Raw genomic sequence first — 24,275 nt, forward strand, 5'->3', positions numbered from 1 at the left:
CAGCAGAGCCCCTTGAATAAAGGGAAAGCCAGATACCCTTGGGGAAGGACCCTGTTACACTGCCAAAAATTTACACTGTTAATCTTCCTCCCAGCCTTCCCCAGGGGGACTTACAGACTTTTAACAGGGTAACTGTGCATTGGGGAAAAGGAAATGAGCAGATATTTTGGGGATTATTAGACACTGGCTCAGAAGTGACATTAATTCCAGGAGACCCAAAACATCACTCTAGTCCAGCAGTCAGAGTTGGGGCTTATGGAGGTCAGGTGATTGATGGAGTTTTAGCTAAGGTCCACCTCACAGTGGGTCCAGTGGGTCCCCAGACCCATTCTGTGGTTATTTCCCAAGTTCTGGAATGCATAATTGGAATAGATATACTCAGAAACTGGTAGAATCTTCACATTGGTTCCCTGATCAGTGGAGTGAGGGCTATTATGGTGGGAAAGGCCAAGTGGAAGCTAGTAGAACTGCCCCTGCTTAGCAAAATAGTAATCCAGAAGCAATACTGGATTCCTGGAGGGACGGAAGAGATTAATGCCACATCCCCCTTCAACTCCCCTATTTGGCCTGTGCAAGAAACAGATGGGTCTTGGAGGATGCCAGTAGATTATCATAAGCTTAACCAGGTGGTGACTCCAATTTCAGCTGCTGTTCCAGATGTGGTATCATTGCTTAAGCAAATCAACACATCCCCTGGTACCTGGTATGCAGCTATTGAGCTGGCAAATGCTTTTTTCTCAATAGCTATTAGCAAGGCCAGCAGTATACACTCACTGTTCTCCTTCAGGGGTATATCAACTCTCCAGCCCTATGTCTTAATATTGTCCATAGGAATCTTGATTGTTTCTCCCTCCCACAAGATATCACACTGGCCCATTATGATGTTGACTGGACCTAGTGAGCAAGAAGTAGCAACCACTCTAGATTGGTTGGTAAGGTATTTGCGTGTCAGAGGATGGGAGATAAATCCAAGAAAAATACAGGGGCCTTCTACCTCAGTAAAATTTCTACGTGTCCAGTGGTGTGGGGCATGTCAAAATATTCCTTCTAAGGTGAAGGATAAGCTGTTGCACCCCTTCTATGACCAAAAAAGAGGCACAATGCTTTGTTGCCCTCTTCAGATTTTGGAGACAACATATTCCTCATTTGGGGGTGCTACTCCAGCCCATTTACTGAGTGACCAGAAAAGCTTCTAGTTTTGAGTGGGGACTGGAACAAGATGAGACTCTGCGACAGGTCCAGGCTGCTGTGCAAGCTGCTCTGCCACTTGGACCATATGATCCAGCTGACCCAATGGTGCTGGAAGTGTCAGTGGCAAATAGAGATGCTGTTTGGAGCCTTTGGCAGGCTCCTATAGGAGAATCACAATACAGGTCCTTAGGATTTTGGAGTAAAGCCTTACCATCCTCTGCAGATAACTACTCTCCATTTGAAAAACAGCTTTTGGCCTGCTACTGGGCCTTAGTAGACAGAACACTTAACCATGGGCCACCAAGTTACCATGAGACCTGAGTTACCTATCATGAACTGGGTGTTGTCCGATCCGCCAAGCCATAAAGTTGGGCATGCACAGCAGTACTCCATCATAAAATAGAAATGGTATATATGAGATAGAGTTCCAGTGGGTCCTGAAGGCACAAGTAAGTTACATGAAGAAGTGGCCCAAATGCCTGTAGTCCCTACACCTACCACCTTACCTTCTCTTTCCTAGCCCACAGATATGGCATCTTGGGGAGTTCTTTACAATCAGTTGACTGAGCAAGAGAAAGCTTCAGGCACCACCCGAAATTGGACAGCTGCAGCACTGCAACCCCCTTCTGGGATGCCCCTGAAGGACAGTGGTGAGGGGAAATCCTCCCAGTGGGCGGAACTTCAAGCAGTGCACCTGGTTGTTCACTTTGCTTGGAAGGAGAACTGGCCAGAGGTGCATTTATATACTGATTCATGGGCTGTTGCTAATGGTTTGGCTGGATGGTGAGGGACTAGGAAGGAACATGATTGGAAAATTGGTGACAAAGAAGTCTGGGGGAGAGGTATGTGGATAGACCTTTCTGAGTGGGCAAAAAACATGAAGGTATTTTTGTCCCATGTGATTGCTCACCAGAGGGTGACTTCAGCAGAAGAAGATTTTAATAATCAAGTGGATAAGTTGACCTGTTTGGTGGATACCAATCAGCCTCTTTTCCCAGCCACTTCTGTCATAGCCCAATGGGCTCATGAACAAAGTGGTCATGGTGATAGGGATGGAGGTTATCCATGGGCTCAGCAACATGGACTTCCACTCACCAAGGCTAACCTGGCCACAGCCACTGCTGAGTGCCCAATCTACCAGCAGCAGAGACCCACACTCAGTCCCGAATACAGCAGCATTCCCTGAGGTGATCAGCCTCCTACCTGGTGGCAGGTTGATTACATTGGATCACTTCCATCATGGAAGAGGCAGCAATTTGTTCTCACTGGAATACTCCAGATATGGGTTTGCCTTCCCTGCACGCAATGCTTCTGCCAAAACTGCCATCCATGGACTTACAGAATGCCTTATCCACCATCATGGTATTCCACACAGCATTGCTTCTGACCAAGGAACCCACTTCACAGCAAATGAAGTGAGGGAATGGGCACATGCTCATGGAATTCTCTGGTCTTACCATGTTCCCCATCATCCAGAGGCAGCTAGGTTGACGGAATGGTGGAATGGCCTGTTGAAGACTCAATTACAGTGCCAACTAGGTGGCAACACCTTTCAGGGTTGGGGCAGTGTTCTCCAGGAGGCTGTGTGTGCTCTGAATCAGCTTCCACTCTATGGTGCTATTTATCCCATAGCCAGGATTCATGGGTCCAGGAATCAAGGGGTGGAAACAGGAGTGGCACCACTCACTATCACTCCTAGTGATCCACTAGGAAAAATTTTTCTCCCTGTCCCTGCAAGCTTAAGCTCTGCTGGTTTAGAAGTCTTAGTTCCAAAAGGAGGAGTGCTTCCATCAGGAAACACAACAATAATTCCATTGAACTGGATGTTAAGACTGACACCTGGCCACTTTGGGCTTCTGATGCCTCTGAATCAACAGGCAAGGAAGGGGATTATTGTACTGGCTGGGGTGATTAATCCTGACTATCAAGGGGAAATAGCACTGCAACTGCACAATGGATGTAAAGAAGAGATTTCCTGGAATACAGGAGATCCCCTAGGGTGTCTCTTAGTACTACCATGCCCTGTGATTAAAGTCAATGGAAAAGTGCAACAACCCAATCCAGGCAGGATTACAAATGGCCAAGAAGCTTCAGGAATGAAGGTTTGGGTCACCGCAGAAGGCAAAGAACCACGGCCAGCTGAAGTGTTTGCTGAGGGTAAAGGGAACATGGAATGGGTAGTGGAAGAAGGTAGTGATAAATATGATAAATAGTCATAAGACCATATGACCAGTTACAGAAACAAGGACTATGATGGCATGAATAGTTCCTCCTTGTTTTGTTATGAGTATGTTTGTATTTGTCTGTAAAGCAAATATCTTTGTTTTCTTCTCTATCCTATCCCCTTATCATATGCAGTATTTAAGTTAAAAGAAATCAGTTTTAAGAGTTAATGTCACCCAAGGACTTGCACTGTATTCTGGAGAGATTTAGTGCATTTCTGGTTGTACGCAGGACAGCGGAGTATTGTTAGGTGAGATATATGTCTGTTACTGTTTTCTACTTAGAGTTAAAGTATGGTTTAAGGTGATGTGTATAACTGCCAAGTTGACCAGGGGTGGACTGTGATGGTTAGGTTCATGTGTCAACTTGGCCAGGTGATGGTGTCCAGGTGTCTGGTCAAGCAAGCACTGGCCTAACCATTACTGCAAGGACATTCCTGACTGGCTAATAAACTAGAAGGCTGGTTTCTTAAATCATCAGTCAGTTGGCTGCAGCTGTGACTGATTCCATCAATGAAGGGCGTGTCTTCCATAATGAGAGAATTCCATCAGCTGGATTTAATCCAATCAATTGAAGACTTTTAATTGAGACAGAGAGAGGACCTTCACTCCTTTTTGGCTAATCACCAAATCATGTCCTGAGGAGTTCTTTGAAGTTGCCAGTTTGTTCCTGAGGAGTTCATCAAACACATTCATCGAAGTTGCCAGTTCACTGCCTGAGGAGTTCATCAAACATCTTCATTGTATTTGCCAGTTTGCTGCCTGCCCTACAGAATTCGGACTCGTACATACCCACAGTTGCATGAGACACTTTTATAAAATCTTTTATTTGTAGATATCTCTTGATTCTGTTTCCCTAGAGAACCCTAACTAATACAGTCTCCCATCCTCATTTTCCCTGGCTGCTAGATTCAGATTAGATGTCTCCTCTCCAAGAAGGCCTTTGCTGACCACCTCTGGTCTGGTTACATATTCCTCCTGGGTGATCCCTCTACCTACCACATCCCAGCACCCATCAGGCCTAAATGAAATTATGCATCTACCTAAGTTCTGCAAACAGATCATACTGGGGACAGGGCTGCATCTTTCTCATCGTTGTGTCACCAGCACATAGTGGATACTCAGAAAATGTTAATGTAATGAATGAATCAAATCATGAATAAAATATGGTCATGTGCTTTTTAAAACCAGTTTTGATATGCAATATTTTGAGCTTGGCAGGATTATAGCTTTCTGATCCCTACTGCACAGTCCTGCTTTTCTTTTCACATTGTCCAGTGCTCTGACTCCAGCTCTAAACTATCAATCAGAGATATTTTAAAGCTGGAAGGGATATGAGGTACCTATACTCCAGTGTTTTTCACACTGTGCTCTATGTAACACTAGAGATCCCTGTGCCCTCCCTCTTAACCCTACCCAGGACTGTGGCAAGTATTCAGTTAGGGTCAGCAAACTGGACAAAGAATGGATCACCTGACCTTTCTCTCAATAAGACTGCCTTCATTTTACTTTGTTTTCTATAATAGACTACTGCTCAAGCTTTCATTTGAACAAAGTTTTTATGGCTAACAAGGATGGAAAACCCCTAGAATAGTTCAATTCCCTCATACTAAACATAATCTCTAGAAGTGCAGTAAGGGTGAGTGATTTGTTTGAGGTCCTGGGTCAGAACCAACCTGTAACTGTAACAACCATGCTTGTTTGCATAGTAATATACTGGGGGGAGATATTGGTATATTTGGTTAGATTTTTAATTAATTTTATGCTTAGTGTGACTTTTGCTCCGATTTAGTAAAATTCTTTAAAAATGCATTTTATAATCCATTCGACAGCAAAAATTTTGTTATCAGTAGCCATTCTGGGTTCCTTTGGCCTTCCATTCTGGGTGACTTTGTTATAAAATAGAAGACCCACATTTGATTTCTAGTTAAAGAACATATCATTTTTTTTTTTTTTAATGTTTCACTTTTGCTGACTTTAGGAACCATGTAGATGCATTCTTGTTGTGAATTTCCCTCTTTTGTTTTCAAACATAAGCTATTAAATTCTAAAAAGTAAATACATTAGAAGTACGGTCTGAGTAGCTGTAGTATCCTACTTGTTTTCATACAGCTCCAGCAAATGTCTATTTCTTTTCCCATCTTCCACTGAGGGTTATCTGATACCCACTATGTCTGCCTGGTATATGTATTATTCATGTACGGTCATTGGAGCAAGCATGCTTTGGGTGAAATATTAGTATTTCTGGAAAACAATCTTAAAACTACAGAACAAATAATGCTGTAGGCACTGTTTGGGAAAGTTTCTGTGGCAGACTGACAAATTCTACAATTTCTGTAGCACAGTGATTGGGGAATTAGTCAAGAGTCCAGTTCATGCTTAGTAAAGCATTCACAACTTCTTGCTGTGACATTCATCAACCCTTGAGTCACTCTGTCAGGATTTCTTAGAAGACTATAGAGCAGAAAATCACTGAGTCCATGAAAGTTACTGCAAAAGTAGACTCACAGTCCTACCCTGCAAAAATTGAGTTACTGTTCTGCTCTGACCCAGAAGTCCATGGAGAAAACCACCTGTCCTGGGATTGAAGCTCATATCCTGCTCACTAGGGCTGGTGTGCTGACAAGATTGAACCTTCCAAAGGGTGCACTCTGTTGACCTCTCCCTACTTTCTTACACAACTTGGTCTCTGGGCTTTTACTTTCTAAGTGGGACACCCCGTGTTAACTTGTTCCTCTCTACCATCACGAAACTCTTAGATTCTCATTCTGTCCCTGTGCCTGGCTCCATGGACCTCACTTGCTCCACCTACTAGCTTCCTGGCCTTGATTTATTGCTGGTCTAGTGTTTGTGTTAACTGCCAGGCTTTTATCTCACAACAAGGCTTCTGATTGGGCCTCTCCTGCTCAGTCCTAGTGGTGTCCATATCCAGGCAAATATTTATAATATTTATAAACACCTCACTAGATTAAGGAAAAAGGGAAGCAATGCTGTCTTCCATATCCAGGAGAAGCCTTTTATCTCTACTGGCCTTGGTCAATGAACCGATGTCTAGCAGTCACTGAAATTGTAGTGGACAGAATGGACAACAGACCACAACAGTGGCACCAACAGTAAACCAGAAAAAAAACAATAATTGCTGTGGTAATTTTTTAAATCCCAGCATCAGATACCAAGGTGGACATGGGATAAAGGGCTTCTGGATAAGGCAGGACCTTTTCTCCCCCCACAAAATACTCTGTCTGAAACTGTTTTCTTCCTACAAAAGCAGAAGTTGTCTAAACCTACCTCCTCAGTATTTCAGTGCAGAATTGGGAAATGAAGGCATTTGGCTTGATACTGTACTTAAAGAATAAAAGGGGATACCTTCCAGACAGAAAGAATTAAAACGCACTGCAATTAATGAATTACTTGCTAAATAGGAAGTGACTAGCTTGACATGGATGGGTTTAGGATGTGGATTAGTTGGACAGAAGAGGGTCAGGGAATGATATAGGACCAGGAGGAAGATAGAAAATCCAGAGCTCATCCAGGATAACATTTCCTAATCCTGACAAAGGGTGTCATCAAACCTCTTCAGAGAAAAGCATGTATAAATCCATATACTGTAGGCATACATTTATATATTTATGCTTAAGTTGATGGTTTAGTAAACTATGTTCATGCCATAGAATGGTTTTTAAGGGTTTATGTATGGAAAGTCCGTTTCCTATAGTGATAGCAGTTTATATTTTTATTTTATTTTCTTAACATGTTCAGGCACTGTTCTAAGCACCTGACATAGATTAATTAACCCACTGAATCCTCACAATAACCATATGAGAAGGGTATTATTATCCTCATTTTACAGATGTGAAATTTGAGCCACTGAGACCTTAAGCTGCTAGTTCACACAGCTTGTAAGGAGAAGTAAAATTTGAACCCAGGCGGCATGCTTTCAGGGACTGCAGTCTATACCGTACTGCCTCTCACTATTGTCCTTAGCCTAGAGAGTTTCTGGGTAGATATGTGAAGGACATTAAATTGACCTCCTTCTATCGTCACTCAGCCTAGGACCTGGAAACTGAAGCCTTAGTTTTTGTACGAAGGCATGGGTTCTGGATTAATTGTAAATTGAGTTCTATAAAACCTTTTTTGGAATTATTGACTATGGATGTAATTACTATAATGACAGCAAATGCTGTAATTATGCCAAATGGCTTAATTTGTGTCAATGTGGTACATATAAGGAAATCACTAGATTGCATAATTGTAGCACCATGATGAGGTTGCAAGTTTCCTTGTTAAATTAGTTAAAAATGTGTATAACCACAGAGCACAGATTCAAGTTTGGTGATGACAAGAAAGGAACTACCTAGGTTTTGATCAAGATAACACAAATTTCAATTTAAAATGAACTGTTTTTAACATTTTAATATACCTCTTTTCAAAACCACATGCATCACTAAGTGGTTTACTAAGGCCAAACAAGACTGGTTTTCCCATCTGAGATTCTTTGTGGACCAAATGAGCCGAATCCTAAGCGAGGACAATCTTGGTGAGAGTGTTCTGTGGCTCTGACAGCAACTGTTTCCTCATCTCTGCTGAGAGAGACCTGGAGCTCAGGAATTTATGGGCCCCCAAATATTTCATTTTCACATGTCTTCAAACCATTTTCAGGGCATATAATTTAAATTTGCCAGTTACTGTACCTGAAAAGTATGTAAAATTATATTAACTCCTTTTCTAAAATGAGAAATCCAAGCTGCTAAATATTCTCTCTCGGTAAAAGAAATAGAAGAATAAAATGAACCCAAGAACTCCCTCCCTGCTCACTGACCGGACCAAGCACCACTTTCATCTGAACTGCTTAATATGAGAGTAAAGAAAAGAAGGAGGCAGAAGACATGGTTCCAAGAGATTTTTTTTCAACTTGAATGACTTTGCCACAATTATCTTCAGTTCAGGGGTTTTAGACATTTATTTAGACATCCTAACACTCCATAAAATGGAATCCCGGAAAACCAGTCTCAGCTCTTGGCAATTACTAGTTTCAATCTAATGGGTGGGAAGGATCATCTGTAAAACTGCTAAGCCAACTTGGCTACCCTAGCTTCACAAAAATATTGTTAAAATTCATCGGCTTCCTACAACTGCATCAAAATTTCAGGATGAATTATGAGGGAAACTAGGCTCAGAAAGGTTAGGTGATGGCAGAGAATACCAGTATCTAAAGACGATCCAGAAGCACCATTCTGAGTGGTTGAGTGAGTGTCAGGCTTTGGGGGAATATATACATATACATGTACATATGTATGCATGCATACATATATACACATACATACAAATATATTTATGTCTACATAAAAATATAAATATTTATAAATCTAAATTTCTTGTGGATCAGATTTAATTTGCATAGGCTATATTAATTTGCATTGTTTTTTTTAAAAAAATTCCATGTTATAAAGACTATAACTGATGGGAAAAAACAAAAGCTTCCTTAAGTATGTTCAGTGGATCATGCCATATAGTATTCATGTTCATTTTGTAAGTACCTAAAAAGAACAGCAGAATTGTCTTTCTAGGAAAAAGTAGATGAGCTGTTCTTGTATTTGTGGAAATTTGGAATTAGGCAGGGACACAGAGAATTTATACTTTTGACTTCACAGAATTTTACAGGTAGAAGGAACTTTTAGGTCACACAATTCAACCCTTATTTAATGGGATTGTGGTAATAATTAGAAATAAAGAAAGAAGCATAACAATTCAAACTTACAGGCTTTGGAGTTTTCCATGGAGAAAAGAAACCTGTAATAAAGAAAACAATATTTGAACTTTGAAATTATACCACACTACCACTATGGGTAGCATAATATTAAGATATTTGCAATTCACTTTATTTAATAGCAAATAATAACAAAAAGATATTCTGCCTGGCTGCACAGTTTTCTTCAAAGAATTAAAATAATTTCGTTGGAATTATATCAATGATTCTAAGAACATTTCCTTATTTGGAACTGAGAATTCTAAGGCACGGAGAGGGGAGGGACTATACAGCAAACAGCTGCTTTACAAGGCCTAAGACAGAGCATTCCTTAAGGACTTCTGTTGCACAGCCCCTGGTTGGAGAGAGAGTACACATAGAAATTCAGATTTTACAAAGCAAATACCTTTGCTTAATACAAGAAGTAATACAGCTTTATGTACCTGCTTTATATAGTTAAAAATCAATCAACAGGCCTTCATTATTCCTTAATTTAAAAATAATGTGTTTACCTGTATTACGCAACACATTCTATTAAAACTTTTTGTGACTGTTGCCCCACTGAGATCTTCTCTAGATCTTCTCCAGAGTTAGCCCAATGTTTTCCATGAAGAACAAGCTCAAAATGTTCGTTAATTGAATCATATATCATCAAAGCCATGTTGTTTTTCAACTTTTTGAGTTCTATTATCACAAATGGTATGATGATTGGAAAGACCTGTTGCAATTCAAATGACTACTACAGTAATTAAAGCAAAGGGATAGAGTCATTTCCTTTTTCTTTTTTCTTTCATTTTTTATCATATGGAATCATTTTTTAAAAAAGCAGTAAGAAGCTTAAAAACAAGTAAAAAGATGAAAGCACTGCCATATACTGGCCTTAGCAAGCCAAAGCATAATGAAGGGTACAAAACAAAATTATTTCCTTTTCATATGATATCTTCCCTCTTTCATCAGTTTTGGCTTATGTTGATGTTAGGTAATGTCTTGTGCTAATATAATGCCCAGAAAAACAAAATACTGAGAACATGCCACAAACTATGTTTACCACCTTTAAAACTGGGACTTGTCCAAAATAGGAATAGTTGAAAATTAAAATCCATTTATAGGTAAATACTAATTGCACTTCAATGCACTGTTGTGAAGAACTGATGACTCATTTTATGAAAAGAGTGAAACTATGTAATCCACCATGTTTCTCAGTTTTCCTTGGATCCCACGTTAAATTTAATGTGCAAGTGTAATAAACATCTTACCTAAGGAACTTGGTAGAATTGGCTCTCTTTGTCTCTCATACATTCTTATTCCACTTTCCAACCAATGAAAACAATACTGTTCAACGTATAGTTTAAATATAACTTAACTAGAAGGATTTAATCACATCCTTTTTGGAAATAGGTGATGGTAAAAATTATATATACATTTATCTTCTTTATTGATTTTATAAAATGCCAATGAAAACAATTTGACCCCAAGTTAAAAAGTGAAATTTTTTCAAACCTGTTTGCCAGTTAACCATTATGATCATTAAAGGATAAAATTTATTTACTGTTCAACAGAATTGCCAGTAACAATTCTTTTGAGAAAAGATGTCATTTATACATTCTCACAATGTCAAAATATTCAAGTAGTTCCTTTACTTTCTTTGTGTTGTCACCTTCTTTCTGGAGTGCCAGACAGATTTTGAGTATTCTCTGTTTTACATTTGATAGGTGCTGGGAATTTCTTAAGACACTGATAGAGATGATTTGAAAATGGTTCCTGCTATCATGGAGCTCTCATCTCCACATGGGACATTATCTTAAAAGATGATTATTCCTCCACAGAAAATGCATAATCAGCTGACCTCTCACCAGTCTTACACCAAATTGGTGTAAGAGGGAGTTTGTTTGGCCAAGGACAGACATGGAAAGAGCACTGCTTAATTTGGCTACCTTTCACAATAGGCACTTTGGCTCCTCGCTCTTTAAAAACTGCTTCATTTGGTCTGACCTCAGAACACCAGCATGACCCAAGACTCCTTTACTGCTCCCATTATGGTCATTTCTGGAACATTTCTAATGATGAGTTAGGCTGCTGAGTGCTTTGGTCTCTGAACCAAGAGTTGCCCTTTCTGAGTAATTGTCAGAAAGAAGCTGCTTGCTACAGAGTAAGTAATTTTAGGTAGTAATAAGTAGTATCAGAATATATTTCCTTAAAAATAAATATCTTATGTGATTGTATTCTTTAAGACTATTCATTTTTTTATTCTTATTAAATTCAGTTTTATTGAAATACATTCACACACCATACAGTCATCCATGGTATACAATCCACTGTCCACAGTATGATAACATAGTTATGCGTTCATCACCACAATCTATCTCTGAACATTTTCCTTACATCAGAAAGAACCAGAACAAGTATAAAATATAAAAGTGAAAAAAGAACACCCAAATCATCCCCCCATCCCACCCCATTTGTCCTTTAGTTTTTATCCCCATTTTTCTACTCATCCATACACTAGATAAAGGGGGTGTGATCCACAAGGTCTTCACAATCACACTGTCACCCCTTGTAATCTACATTAATATATAATTGTCTTCAGGAGTCCAGACTGCTGGGTTGGAGTTTGGTAGTTTCAGGTATTTACTTCTAGCTATTCCAATACATTAAAGCCTAAGAGGTGTTATCTATATAGTGCATAAGAATGTCCGCCAGAGTGACCTCTCGACTCCATTTGGAATCTCTCAGCCACTGAAACTATTTTGTCTCATTTTGCATCCCCCTTTTGGTCAAGAAGATACTCTCAGTCCCACAATGCTGGGTTCAGATTCATCCCCGGGAGTCATATTCTGCATTGCCAGGGAGATTTACAACCCTGGGAGTAAGACTATTCATTTTGGGGCTACTCTCCACTCATCTTCACAGGAAAACAGGAACAGTGATATAGACAAGTTTTTCCTAAGCCTTTCAGAGCCAAAGTAGTCATCTTTACAACATCAAGTTCATAGCAAAAGAGCTTTCTCTTTGATATTATTGTGAAACCCTTACTTCTGTACTTTAGTTTACTTCTAGCCTCTATTCCCCCTTCTTCTACATAAAGTGATATATTATAATTCTCCTGTGGAATTAAAATTATTGAAAGGACTGGACCCATGTTTTCCATAGTGATCATTTATTGACTTTTTTCCTTAGCAACTTGGTGGGCATTTGTGTGTATACACATGCAAACATATTTACTTAATCCTGACCCTTAAGACAACAATGGTAAAGGACTTCAAATACAATTAAATGATAATTGAAAGATAACTGTAAGATAAATGAAACATGGGTATACACATAAAATAAAAAATAAGAGAAATGGAAAAATTTAGATGTGTCTAGTAAGAAATTTAGATGCGTCTAATATAAAGCACAAAAATGAATTAGATCTCTAATATGACTTGTTTTGGAAGCAGATATAAAACTAAAATATATTTGGAATTCTGCACTGAAAAGCACAGTGGGATGGACAGAAAAACAGAAACATATGCCAGAGAAAAGGCGACATCATTAGCTAACTTCATATTAAAATTTAAATTAAACTCTACATGTCAACCAAACAAAATTTTAAATGAACTATAGGGATAGGGTTGCCAAATAAAACAGAGTATGCTTAGGTAAATTTGAGTTTCAGATAGATAATGAATAATTTTTTAGTGTAAGTGTGTCCCACATACTGCATGCGGCATACTTGTACTAAAAACAATTGGTGTTTATCTAAAATTCACATTTAAATGGGTGTCTTGCTTTTTTATTTGCTAAATCTGACACTACTATATAGGGAACCATTTACCTATGTCCTTGGTAACCATTTAAAAGTAAGCTTACACAATAGTAAAGACTACTGTGGGTAATAGCTGTTCAATTCAGTGAGAAAACAGAAAACGCTTAATGTCCTTTTTTCCCCACACCCTCCAATGCTTTATGGTCAGGAATTTTGCTTTGGAGATTTCCTTAGAACAGTAGACTTATTACACAAATCATTGGATTCTGTTGGTTGCCTGTTCTTCAGTAGCCTTTGCTCAGTTCTCACCTCATGGTATGCAGAACCTGTGGCCAATGTCTGTGCCACATAGGACCATTTGCAAATTGCTTGATGACTGGTGGACTCATTGCCTTTTCCCCGGGAAGATGGTTCACAGAGGGGCTCTTTTCAGAACCTACTTCTCCTGACACAGGATAATGACTACATAATGACTATGTCATTATTTGACTACGAAATAAGCATCAAAGTGTTCAATTTATGAAAGAACATCAATATATATTTACAGTAGCTCTGAAGGGAGAGCCCCTTTCTGGTGTGCACTTATGAGTGGTTTGGTGAGTGGTTCTATTATTTATTTTCACAGGGTGACAAGATGATGAGCGTTCTTAAAATCACCCCAATTCAAATATGGGATGAAAATGCAATGAAGAGCAACTTGAAGAGCATCCTCATCATGATATCTTCAATTTGGAATAATGCCAGAGCAAAACTACCCAATATTTCCAGGAATGTTCCCCAGCAGAATTTCAATATGCTTGTAAATCCCAGTTGACATATTGAGCTCCCATTTGCAAAATAGTTTCCCCTTCAACTAAAATACCTGCTAAAATATATGATTCCAGTTTTGAAGATTATCACTGCAGTTTCACATATTTTATAGGGGATTTTGTAGTTACTAGGTATGACAGAGATACTGGGGAAACACTTTCTGTTTCTCCTTTCTTTCTTTAAGCAACTGAAAAGGAGTAGGGACTACTTCGAAATAAATACTTGTTTCACTGTGCATTGCCATGCCATGGGCTATTAAAAGCTCTGTTTTGCTTTGCTTAAAAAAGAAGAAAGAGAGAGAAAAAGGAGAAAAGTGAGAACAAAAGTGTGTACATACCGCATGAGTATGAGCGAAAAAAAGAAAGCAAAAAAGTTTTTGTTTTTTTTTCTCACGGTCCCTGTGACATCCTGCTGGAGGACCTGAAGCTCAGTTGGAGACCTCCCTCAGACCTCTTCACCTCTAAGTTATCCTTTCTTATAAAGAATTGTAAACAATAAAGGAAATTCATGTTCCCACTACATTTCTGAAAACATTTCATGGATTGAAAATCTCTCCCCATAGAGGAAATAATATTTTAGATTTTTCCCAAAGGGGGAAAATAAAAGCCCTGGGGTTTTTAGAATCTTCAGGTAGGGCTAATTTGAGTGAGAAAAATACTACTAATAAAGTTAATCTTTAATTTAAAGACCCTCCCATTTCCCACAGCCTGACAACTAGAACTAAGCTTTCTATCAAAAACTTCAGTCTTCAGTAAATGTAAGTCAGTAGGGTAATGAGCTAATTTCCATTAAAACTAGCTCAATTTTATTCACTTTTTTATCACTGATTCATGTATTTCTGATTAAAATTCATTAGATAGGTTAAAACCTGCAGTTCCTTTAGATAATTTTTTAAGCTACCGAAGTCAGTAGTAAAAGGGCAATTTTTGTTAATGAAACTGACCTGGGCTAAGAAACCGTGAGCCCAGAATACGTACTGTGGGTAGTGCCCTGAGCACTATACCAAAAAGTTTTAGCCAAGCAAAGCATTCAGTTTGTAGAGAACATTTCTAATTGGCTTCCATCTTTTGCTTCGAGAATCTGTTTTTCTATAGTGATCTGGAAGTTTCTCTGCAATGCTTTAAAAATGACTCTTCTGTATTTACTTAAAACCATCTTTAAAATAAAAAATATTTTATTATAAATACTAGAAACTGTTTTCAAATGATCATTTTCCCCTCTGGCCTTGTTCCTTATAGAGGAGAGCAATCTGACCACTTCAAGTAATCCCAACGAGCATCTCAAAAGGGTAACAGCTATGTGAAGGTTACGTGCAAAATAAAGCAGGCAACGGTGAGTAACCACCAATGAGAATAAAGGAATGGGCTGGAAGAGGAAAGACCATATCAGGGAGGTGAAAACTTAAGATTGAAGGGAGGCTTACAGAAAATATTAACAATTACAAAGGGCTTTTTATTTATGTTCTGACCAAGACCAAGAGCAAGGAAGAGAGAAAGCTGCTGCTGGGTTTATGGAAAGCTGTAAGTAATTGGCAGAAAAAAGGTGGAAGGATATCAGTACTTGCAAATAGAAAATTCCAGCTCTGAGAGTTTTGGTTTTTCTATGATGACTGCACAACATTGCATATTTTTTTTCAAGAAACCCATCTAGAAACATCTTTAAGTAATTTAAGACTGGTTATATTTCTGCTTTGTTACTTTAAATCAACTTTAAATAAATATTTATTGAGTTGTGGGTGTTCTCATGTAAACTCAACAAAAAGTGGAACTTTTGATCTTCCCTCCCAAATCTCTTTCCTGTCCTCTATTTTGGTAAGTTTGCTTCTCCAAGTTTTTAAGATAGGGACCTGAAAGTCGTACTTAACACCTTTATCCTGGATCATCCAGGTGGGACCAGTCTAACCGCATGAGTCCTTCAAAATGGAGAACCGCAGAGACTGAGAGGTGGCAGTGCGAGGACATGCCTGACTGCTGCTGGCTTTGAAATCAGAGGAAGCACAAGCCAAGGAATGCGGGTGGCTCACAGAAACTGGTAAAGACAGGAAAACGGATTCTCTCCTACAGCCACCAGACAGGAATGCAGCCCTGCTGACACCTCGATTGCAGCCAGTCAGACCTGTGTTGGATTTCTGACCTAGAGCCCTGTCAGATAATAAATTTGGGTTGTTTTAAACCACTAAATTTGTCTCAATTTGTTGTGGCAGCAATAGAAAACTTGCACACATGATATCTTTTCTAATGAATTGTTTCATTAATGAATTCTTAGATCACAATGTCTTTCTTTCAAACTCTACAAGATTTTTCTACTGTCCTCCAACAGTCAGTGATGCAGAGGACAAGCCCAGATCTACTCAATTTTCGTTTATGGGCATATAATTTTTGTTTCCCTGCCTGAATAACTATATAATGCTTTCTTTACCCCTTTAAATGATTTTTGAATTGCTAGAATATTTTTCTGTGTGAATTTGTTTTAATTAATTCCTCTTGGAATATAGTGAATGCATCTGCTCTGGTTTTCTTTGAAGCCTTTCTATTTAAGATATAATCTTGGTCTGGATCTATGTCTTATATGTTTTAAAACTAAGGTCCAGAATATAGGCAGCACTGACAATTATTTTTTATTTTTTGACTAATTCAACCAGCTAAGGCTTGAACCCACTCGTCACTTCAGACTGTGGCTTCCTTGTACTAGCATCACTTAAACACTGCTTGTGGAGATAAAATACAAAAATTGTCATAAGATTACACTTGGAATGTATTTTTCCAATAATCAAAATCACAAAACATGGAGATAGAAACAAATTTATTTCCCCTGTGGTGGTATTTCTTGGCCAAATTGATCCTTGTTACTCTTTTTTTCCTTTTTTCTTTATTACTCTCTCAGTTCCATGTGTTGGGCTGTCCAGGAAGGATGGAAAGATAGTTCTAATGGATCTGCTGTGACGTGGAAAGTCAGAGCCCACATCTCAAGCCCATGGACCACTGGGAGGAACTTACTATTACTACTTTTTATTTAACTGACATCTTTATTTCTTGATTTAAAACATATGGTATTTTTTGCAAGTTGGTTCATAATACCATTCAGCCATATGCATGTCTTACAAATTCTGTCATAGGATTTACAACCCATACCCTTTGTGTGCTCATGGGAATCTCATCTCACTGCTTCCTGACATGCTTCTCAGGTAGAAGTCATGCCTGAAGTCTGAGCTACAATCACTTGTTTTCTAGTGGAATAATATTTTGCTTTCATTGTGGTTGATTAGACAAATGAGGAACGAAGGTTGCTGAGATCTTGATCTGCTCTGGCATAGGTTTTCAGAGAGGACTGTGAGATACCTAATCACCTTGGACAGTTTAATTCAGTTCATCCAAAAGGCATATTTATCGCTATCATGACTGCTAAGGAATAGGATTTTAAAATGGCATATCCACACATCACTTTAGATCAGGAGGAACTTTAATGGCTGAAGTTTAAAACTGATACTTTACATTAGACAAAGACAAACGATGATCACAGGTGCCATTTTAGTTTGGGTTCTCCAAAACACAGACCATGAGATGAGGACTTGGGTGACCCCAGGAAGCACAAATGAGGAATGGGGAAAGTGAGTCAGGGAAGAGAAATACACAGATAAGCAGATCATTGCTATTAGCAACTGGGGGTCACTCTCCTTGTGGATGTTCTGATCAACTGTGGAGAACATAGTTCAGAATTTCTCCTCTGGAAAATGGTGAGGCCTCTGATTCTGCTTCTCCAATGGGTGTGTGTGTGTGAGGCTGCTCCTTATCGGCTGAGGGTCACTCTCCAGCATTTCTGGGTTGTACCTGCTTAAAGCAGAGGAAGTGCTTATAGTGCCAGGAAAGCTCTCAGGCGGAGAACGACACTCAAGTGCTTGAGCAGGGCTCCTCCACAGCAGCCTTTGCCGGGGCTCCCACGACAAGTTCAAAGCACAACGGTTGGCTTGAACAACAGGAATTTGTTGTCATAGTTTTGGAGGGTAGCAGTCCAATATTAAGGTATTGACAGGGCTTGCTTTCTCTTGGAGTCTGTAGCATTCTGGCTTTCCTCTGTTACTTGGAGATCTCTGCCTCCTTGTGTCTGTACCTCTGATTTTCACTGACTTCTGGCTTCTCCTGCATCCGAGTTTCCTTTGCTTATAAGGACTCCAGTCATATGGACTAAGACCCATCCTGATTCAACTTGGCCTCATCTAAATAGGATCTTCAAAGATTCCATTCACTCATGAGTCCACACCTCAACCATTAATAACATTTTCAAAGGTCACATTTACAAATGGGTTCACACCCACAGGGCTTGGGGTTAAGACTTGAACATGTCTTTTGAGGGTGGCCTGATTCAATCCCCAACATGCACTTACAGTGATTATTTTTGGGAGCAAGGGATTTACATGGCATTAAAATGGGGATGGCAAATGAGTGTTGAGGAGGATCCTCACTAGGCTCAGTAGAAAATCATATCTTTATCAATTAGGGATCCCAGCCACGGAAATGGGAGAAAAGAGGGGTGGCATGTGGGTCATGTATTTGCTAACCCTGCTTTAAAGTGGAGACTATTTTTTTTTAATTACTATTACTAAAGCTGAATGAAACATATCTTTAATGAAATGAAATAAATTCTTCCACAGACTTGACCTTTCCAAATGCACAGCATGTGGAGTGCTTTTGATTAATGGGAGAATTCTCTAATTATTAATTTAATGAATAAGGAGGTGATAGACTTCAGAACAGCGGCAGTTATAATAGGCATTATCTTTGTCATTCTGGTACATTTTTCAAGTAAACATGCTAATTTTGTTCCCAGTAACATAAAAAAAATGAAATAGAGTCACAGTGCTAACTGAAAGTATAAAGGATCAAAAGGCAGACAAGGTACAATAAAATCCTGACGATAATAACATCAATGTTGAGACAAGTGTAATGCATCTGCCATAATGTCTTAATGAGGAAAAGATCACCATTTACCCTGGAACATGATCTGAACTGCTATCCGAGTTCAAGAATGAGTATAATATTAAATATATTACAATAATAACATATCATTGCGATTCAAACTGATTTCCTGTCCTGTCAATATTATTTCCTAAACATTTCTCAGTTGTCATCTCCAGGGCTGCATCTGAGTCCAAACTACCAACAGGGCCTGCCTGGACCACTGTACCTGATCCACTTGCCACCTGCTTGCACCCCCTTCCATCCTTCTTCACACTCTAATCTGAGAAAGCTTTTCAAGGCATAAATCTGATCATGTTGCTCCTCTACTTAAAACCCTACAATCAGTTTCCCAGTGCTTTTTAGGACAAGGTAAAGATCCCTTACAGAAGCATCCCCACCCATCTTTCCAGCCTCACCTTGGTCAGGACTCCTACCTGCTTTGCTTTCTCTGCATCAGTGCCAGAGGACTTTTTTCAGTCTCTCAGCCTACTGGGCTCCCTCTCTCCACTAAACCTTTGAACGTGCTTCCCTGCCCCCCTCACCCAGTTAACACTTGTTTATTATTTAGATCTCAATTCTAGAGTCACATCTTTCAGGGAAAGCAACCCAGACCTCCCTAAGCTTAATCCCATGATTAGTGGCTCTTGTAGTTCCACAAACCTCTCCTCAATACTTCTCTTTCCCTGCCATTTCCACAGCAGAGGTCACTAATTGGTAAAGGTACAATTCCCTGTGATAATTTTCTCTCACCCTTGAGTCTAAACGTTCCCTAAAAGCAGGAATTTAGTGTGCAGTTTTGTTCATTATTGATTTTCCAACACTTAGCATAGTAACTATGACATAGCAGGTGCTCAATACACAGTTGTTGAATGAATGAAAGAAATATCACAATGCATTTTTATCATACCCCAAATTTTAATTTATTTCTGAGAAAAATCTCACATTTTTCTAGCAGTTTACCATATTAAAGGCAGCTCTGGATATAATGTCATGCATTCCTTGCGACATCCATGTGAAGGAGGCAGGGAGGGATGATTATGCACATCTTACAAGAGAAACTGAGGTTCGAGGTGTCTGCCCACAGGCAGGCAAGAGGGAAGTGGCAGAACTGGGACTCAGCCTACTTCCTCTCTGACTCCAAGTCTAGAGTTCTTTTTCCACATCAGTCTTTCATGGTAGGATGACAGGTTATTATGCAGTCAACAGACTGGTTAATTGCTCCAATCTTGTCCTAAAATCTTCCAGATAAGCATATCGATTTGAAATTGCCTACTTGGGTGTTGCTTGTTGCTTTTACATTCAATGTGTGGAAAAGGGCAGCAGCAGTGACTACTTGGTAGTGAGTGACCCAAGAGCTGGGGTGACAGAGGAGGAGTTACTCTTAGAAATGCCACTATATGGTGTGTCATTCCAAGCTGCTGTTCCACTTAGAAAAGTTAAAACTTAACTAGAGACCCTGTAAAGTCCCACAAGAGCAGAACTGGGGTTGGAAGGACAGGAGTGACACAGATGCATGGGACTGAAGAGCCAGATGTGCTGAGCAGAGAACAAAACCCTCTACAAAGCTGAAGTTTTCCAAAATGTTATTTTGTCAGTTTATTTCAGAGATGGTAGAAAGAGGGGGGATTCTCCTGGGTTGTCAGTAAATGCCATGGTTGGGCCCTGATATGTATATAAGAAGTTGATTGCATTTTGGCACCAGAGGGGAACTTTGAGCCACCCAACACCCCACTTTACAGACAAAGACAAAGGGCGTACCACACCAAATCATCACAGAGCTGACGACTTAACCACCAGATCCGCTTTTGTATCAGAAGTGATGTACATCTTTCTGAGCAGGGGGTAAATCAGCACTTAAACTCTGCTTCCACAAACTGACCGCTAAGCAAAATAACACCATGTTTTGTTTTTGGTTTTAATCTTAAGGAAAATGGTGAAGGCAAGGACCACATTTTGCACTGGCAGAGCTACCTTTATCATTAAAATTAACTCTTAGTGATCACACAATACCTTTCAATTGAAATGTATACAATTAAGTTGTCAGCTTATTTCTGAATGATCTTCCATTATTTTCAAGTCACTTAAAAAAGAAACCTACAGGAAATTAAGGCTTTCGGGTTTCCAGCGACCACATTGCCTATTTAAAGAGAAATTGGACTTGAAAGAGCATAAGCTGCCTCCTATCACCTGCACATGACAAAGCGTTTGTGCTACCTGGACGCCATGGGTCAGGTTTGCCGTCTGAAGCTGCGTCAGTGCTGCAGGGCTCCCTCTCACCTGGATTCTGCACACAGCTTCAGTGGGGACTGGAGAGGCTGTGTCTTAGATTTCTTCCTAATGGAGTAACAAGTCAAGAATCATGCTTTACATTAAGAGCCAGCGGATTACAGCCCGACAGGCGCCTCTCTGCAGCCGGCACTGTGCTCAGACTGAATCTGGTACTTTATCACGGCTGACATTTCATGCCTCCTTTGTCCTCATCCACCTCCCACATGAAGGGGAACTGGAACGTTGTCTTCCTCCTGTTATGGATGAAGGTCAGACTGTGTCTCTAGCTGCTGTTCCTGCTGACTGGGCTGCTCTGACTAATGATAACTAATGTTTTACAGAACAGCATGGAGAACGTGCCGCGTCTACCTTTCTAATGAGATCAGGGTTCACCCCTAAGTCCTCATATTTCTCGCTTTATTCTTGTTCCCCCAGGGTCTCTTTCATTGTCATGGCCGTCGCTTCCATCCTTGTGAGAATATTTTTCCAGTGTTCTTTCTAATCCAGACCTCCACTACCTAACTCCTCAACCCCACACATCCCTTACTTCTCTCTCATTCACTCGTTCATTTATTTATCATGAAATGAGTGTTATTGAATGAGCACCTCAGGTCCAGCATTGTCTATCTGACCAGCTTACTTACGAAGACACAGGTGGTAATTTCTTTTGCTCAGTCTGCCACTCCTTCCTCAGGGCTCTGTCCTCACCTCTTTTACTCCTTACACGGACACATTCCCCCAGAAGGTGAGCTCATTTTCTCCCAGGGTTTCTCCTACCTCTGAAGACGTCCAAATCTGCTTCTCTAGCCACAATCCTACCTCTGAGTTCAAGCCCAAGTATCCATTAGTATCTGCACTGACTGCAGGGTCCACAAACTCATCATGGCCAAAAATGAATGCAGTCTCTTTTCCCTGAAGCTTTCTCCACCTTCAGAAGTCCCTAAATCCATAAATGGAATCCGTAACCTCCTGTCCCAAACTTGTTCTCTCCAACCTCCTCTACATTTCTTCAGTCCTGTAGGTTTTACCTATTTGATATCTTTTGTACTGACCTCTCTTCTTTCTCCTCCTACTGTTTGATTCAGAACCCCGAACCTCATAACTTCGTGCCTACATTACTATAAATGATGGCTAACTCTTCACTCCTTTCCTCTATTCTTGCCCTCCAAGCCATTCTTTCTATTATCACTGGAGAAATTTTTAAGGCATACATTTGAGCACATTGCTTCTCTTTTCTTCTACACTGGTGCCTGATATGCTGCAGAACGAAGCCCAAACTCCTTAGCCTACATGCTGCTTTGTGATCTAGCCCCGCCTCTACCTCCAGCCTCATCGCCTACAAAATCCCACCTCACATCCCTCTCTCCACCTGTCCCACTCTCCTCGCAGTTCTTAGAACACCCAGGGATGTTGGGTAGCTTTGTCCTTGCCCCACCATGCTCATTTCTATCTGGAATTCCCTCTCTATCTTGTCTGCCTGGCAACAGATTACTTCTCTTTAAGCCTTAGCTCAAGCACCACCTTCTCTATGAAATTGTTACAACACTGCTTCTCTTCTAGTCCTGCTTCAGTGCCCTGCAAGGTGCCTGGCTGCACCTCTGTAATGGCATCCGTAATTTGTTTGGGCACTTGGTTATTTATGTTTCTGTGCTGACTGGTTGGTAAGTTCCTTAAGAGCAGGGGCCACATCTTATTTGTCTTTGCATCCCCACAGTAACAGGTTCATGGGCCCCATTTATTGAATGCTTGCTGAATAAATAAAGAGCAGGGACATTTATCCTGAAATGATTTGTTTGATATTTGTTTCTGTTTTTTAAAAATTAGTTTTAGTATCCCTACTGTACTTTCTTCCCCTTCAACAGAGCATCAGAACAAGGGGAAACCAGCTTATATTTTCACATAAGCATAAGACATAATTTAGCTCTAAGCAGTGAGGGTATAAAAGAATAGAATTGCAGACTTTTAGAACTAGAGTGGACTGAAGCAAATATTTGCTCCAACCCTTTCATTTTACAAAGGTGGAAGCTGAGCAATTTGATGATGTACAATGAGGTCGCATAGCTAATTAATGGCAGGACTGGGACCAGACCCCCATTTACTGACCTTATGGCCCTGCCCCGTTAAGATGTAACCTTTATTGAGTTTCAGCTGTGTGCCAGGTACTGATCTGGGTCATGTGTAGACATTTTGTCCCACAGTCTCAGTGTGTAAGTATTGCTGCTAAGCTTGTAATCCTCATCTTTTATTTGCTCTTTCTCCCATCGCTCTAGTACCACCACACCTGTGCTGAACATGCATATTTCTTTCTTGGATCACTGTGACATGTTCCATGAAAGACCCTTTGCCACTTCTCTGATATTGAGAGTCTGCTGACTTGCCTCCAAAGCCTTCCTCACTTCTTGTCCTTGAATGCATTAACTCCCCTCAAAATTCTCCTCTGCCCCTCAATGGCGTTGTCAGATTTAAATTCCTAAGACAGGTTTGACAGTCCCCTTTGCTTTTCTGTTGTGAATGTTTTCTCTTAGCCTCTCCTGTGGCTTTCACATCAGGCTGAGTGCTCTCCATACCACCTACCCTGCACCCTGCTCCACCCATTATCCAAATTCCCCATTTACTCACAAAGCACCATCATTCCTGAGACACCTCCTTCTCAGTCTTCAAAACCTATCATAGGGTCTCAATGTATTGTTTCAAATTAACTTCAGTTGTGAGATATCACAAGCATTTAGTCAAAGAAGTAGACTAAATTCCTGGTTTAGAGGGAACAGATATTTGGCAGGATGCTATGGAAAGCTGACAGTGGCCAGACTCATGACCAAAAGGCAAAATATGAACATGGGACTGAAAGAGTAAAAAAAAAAAAAAAAAGTACGTTAAAGAAATGGAAAATCGGATAATCAAAAAGATTTGGGGAAAATTCAGATTGCTTATATTATTCATATTTTATCTTTCAGAAGACAAGGAAGAGAGGATATGATTATAAATGACAGTTGGGCATAATTTTTACCTTAAGAAATAAAATATGGAAAACATAGCTCTTACAAAAGCCCTAGATACTTGGCAGTGGAGAGAAGTTCATGTTGGGTATTCGCAAGTTGGGTATGCACATCCTGTATCCTCTTATACAAGCATATCTGCTTGCTATATGCCAAAATCCTGGATGGTTTCAGTCAAATATACCATATGTGCTATAGGTTGGCAAATAATTGCTGTAGTTTTCTTTTTCTTTTTTCAGCAGCTGTTTCAGCTCATATACACAATCTATCAGTAAGTTTTCTAGCTTGCTTTATGTTTGTCAGCTTCACTAGCTGTATGGAGAAAAATAACACAAAACA

General features: G+C 39.9%; 1 protein-coding gene across 1 annotated transcript in view; it reads right to left on the bottom strand.

Annotated features, from left to right (window-relative positions):
* MAGI2 (membrane associated guanylate kinase, WW and PDZ domain containing 2) overlaps positions 1 to 24,275 on the bottom strand; it is a 1,506,415-nt gene that overhangs the window by 194,352 nt on the left and 1,287,788 nt on the right. The window contains 1 exon segment of the mRNA XM_037836511.1: positions 9,172 to 9,203. Coding sequence (XP_037692439.1) covers positions 9,172 to 9,203 — 32 coding nt within the window.

Source organism: Choloepus didactylus, chromosome 5 (assembly GCF_015220235.1).
Source record: "Choloepus didactylus isolate mChoDid1 chromosome 5, mChoDid1.pri, whole genome shotgun sequence".
Classification (NCBI taxonomy): Eukaryota; Metazoa; Chordata; class Mammalia; order Pilosa; family Megalonychidae; genus Choloepus; species Choloepus didactylus.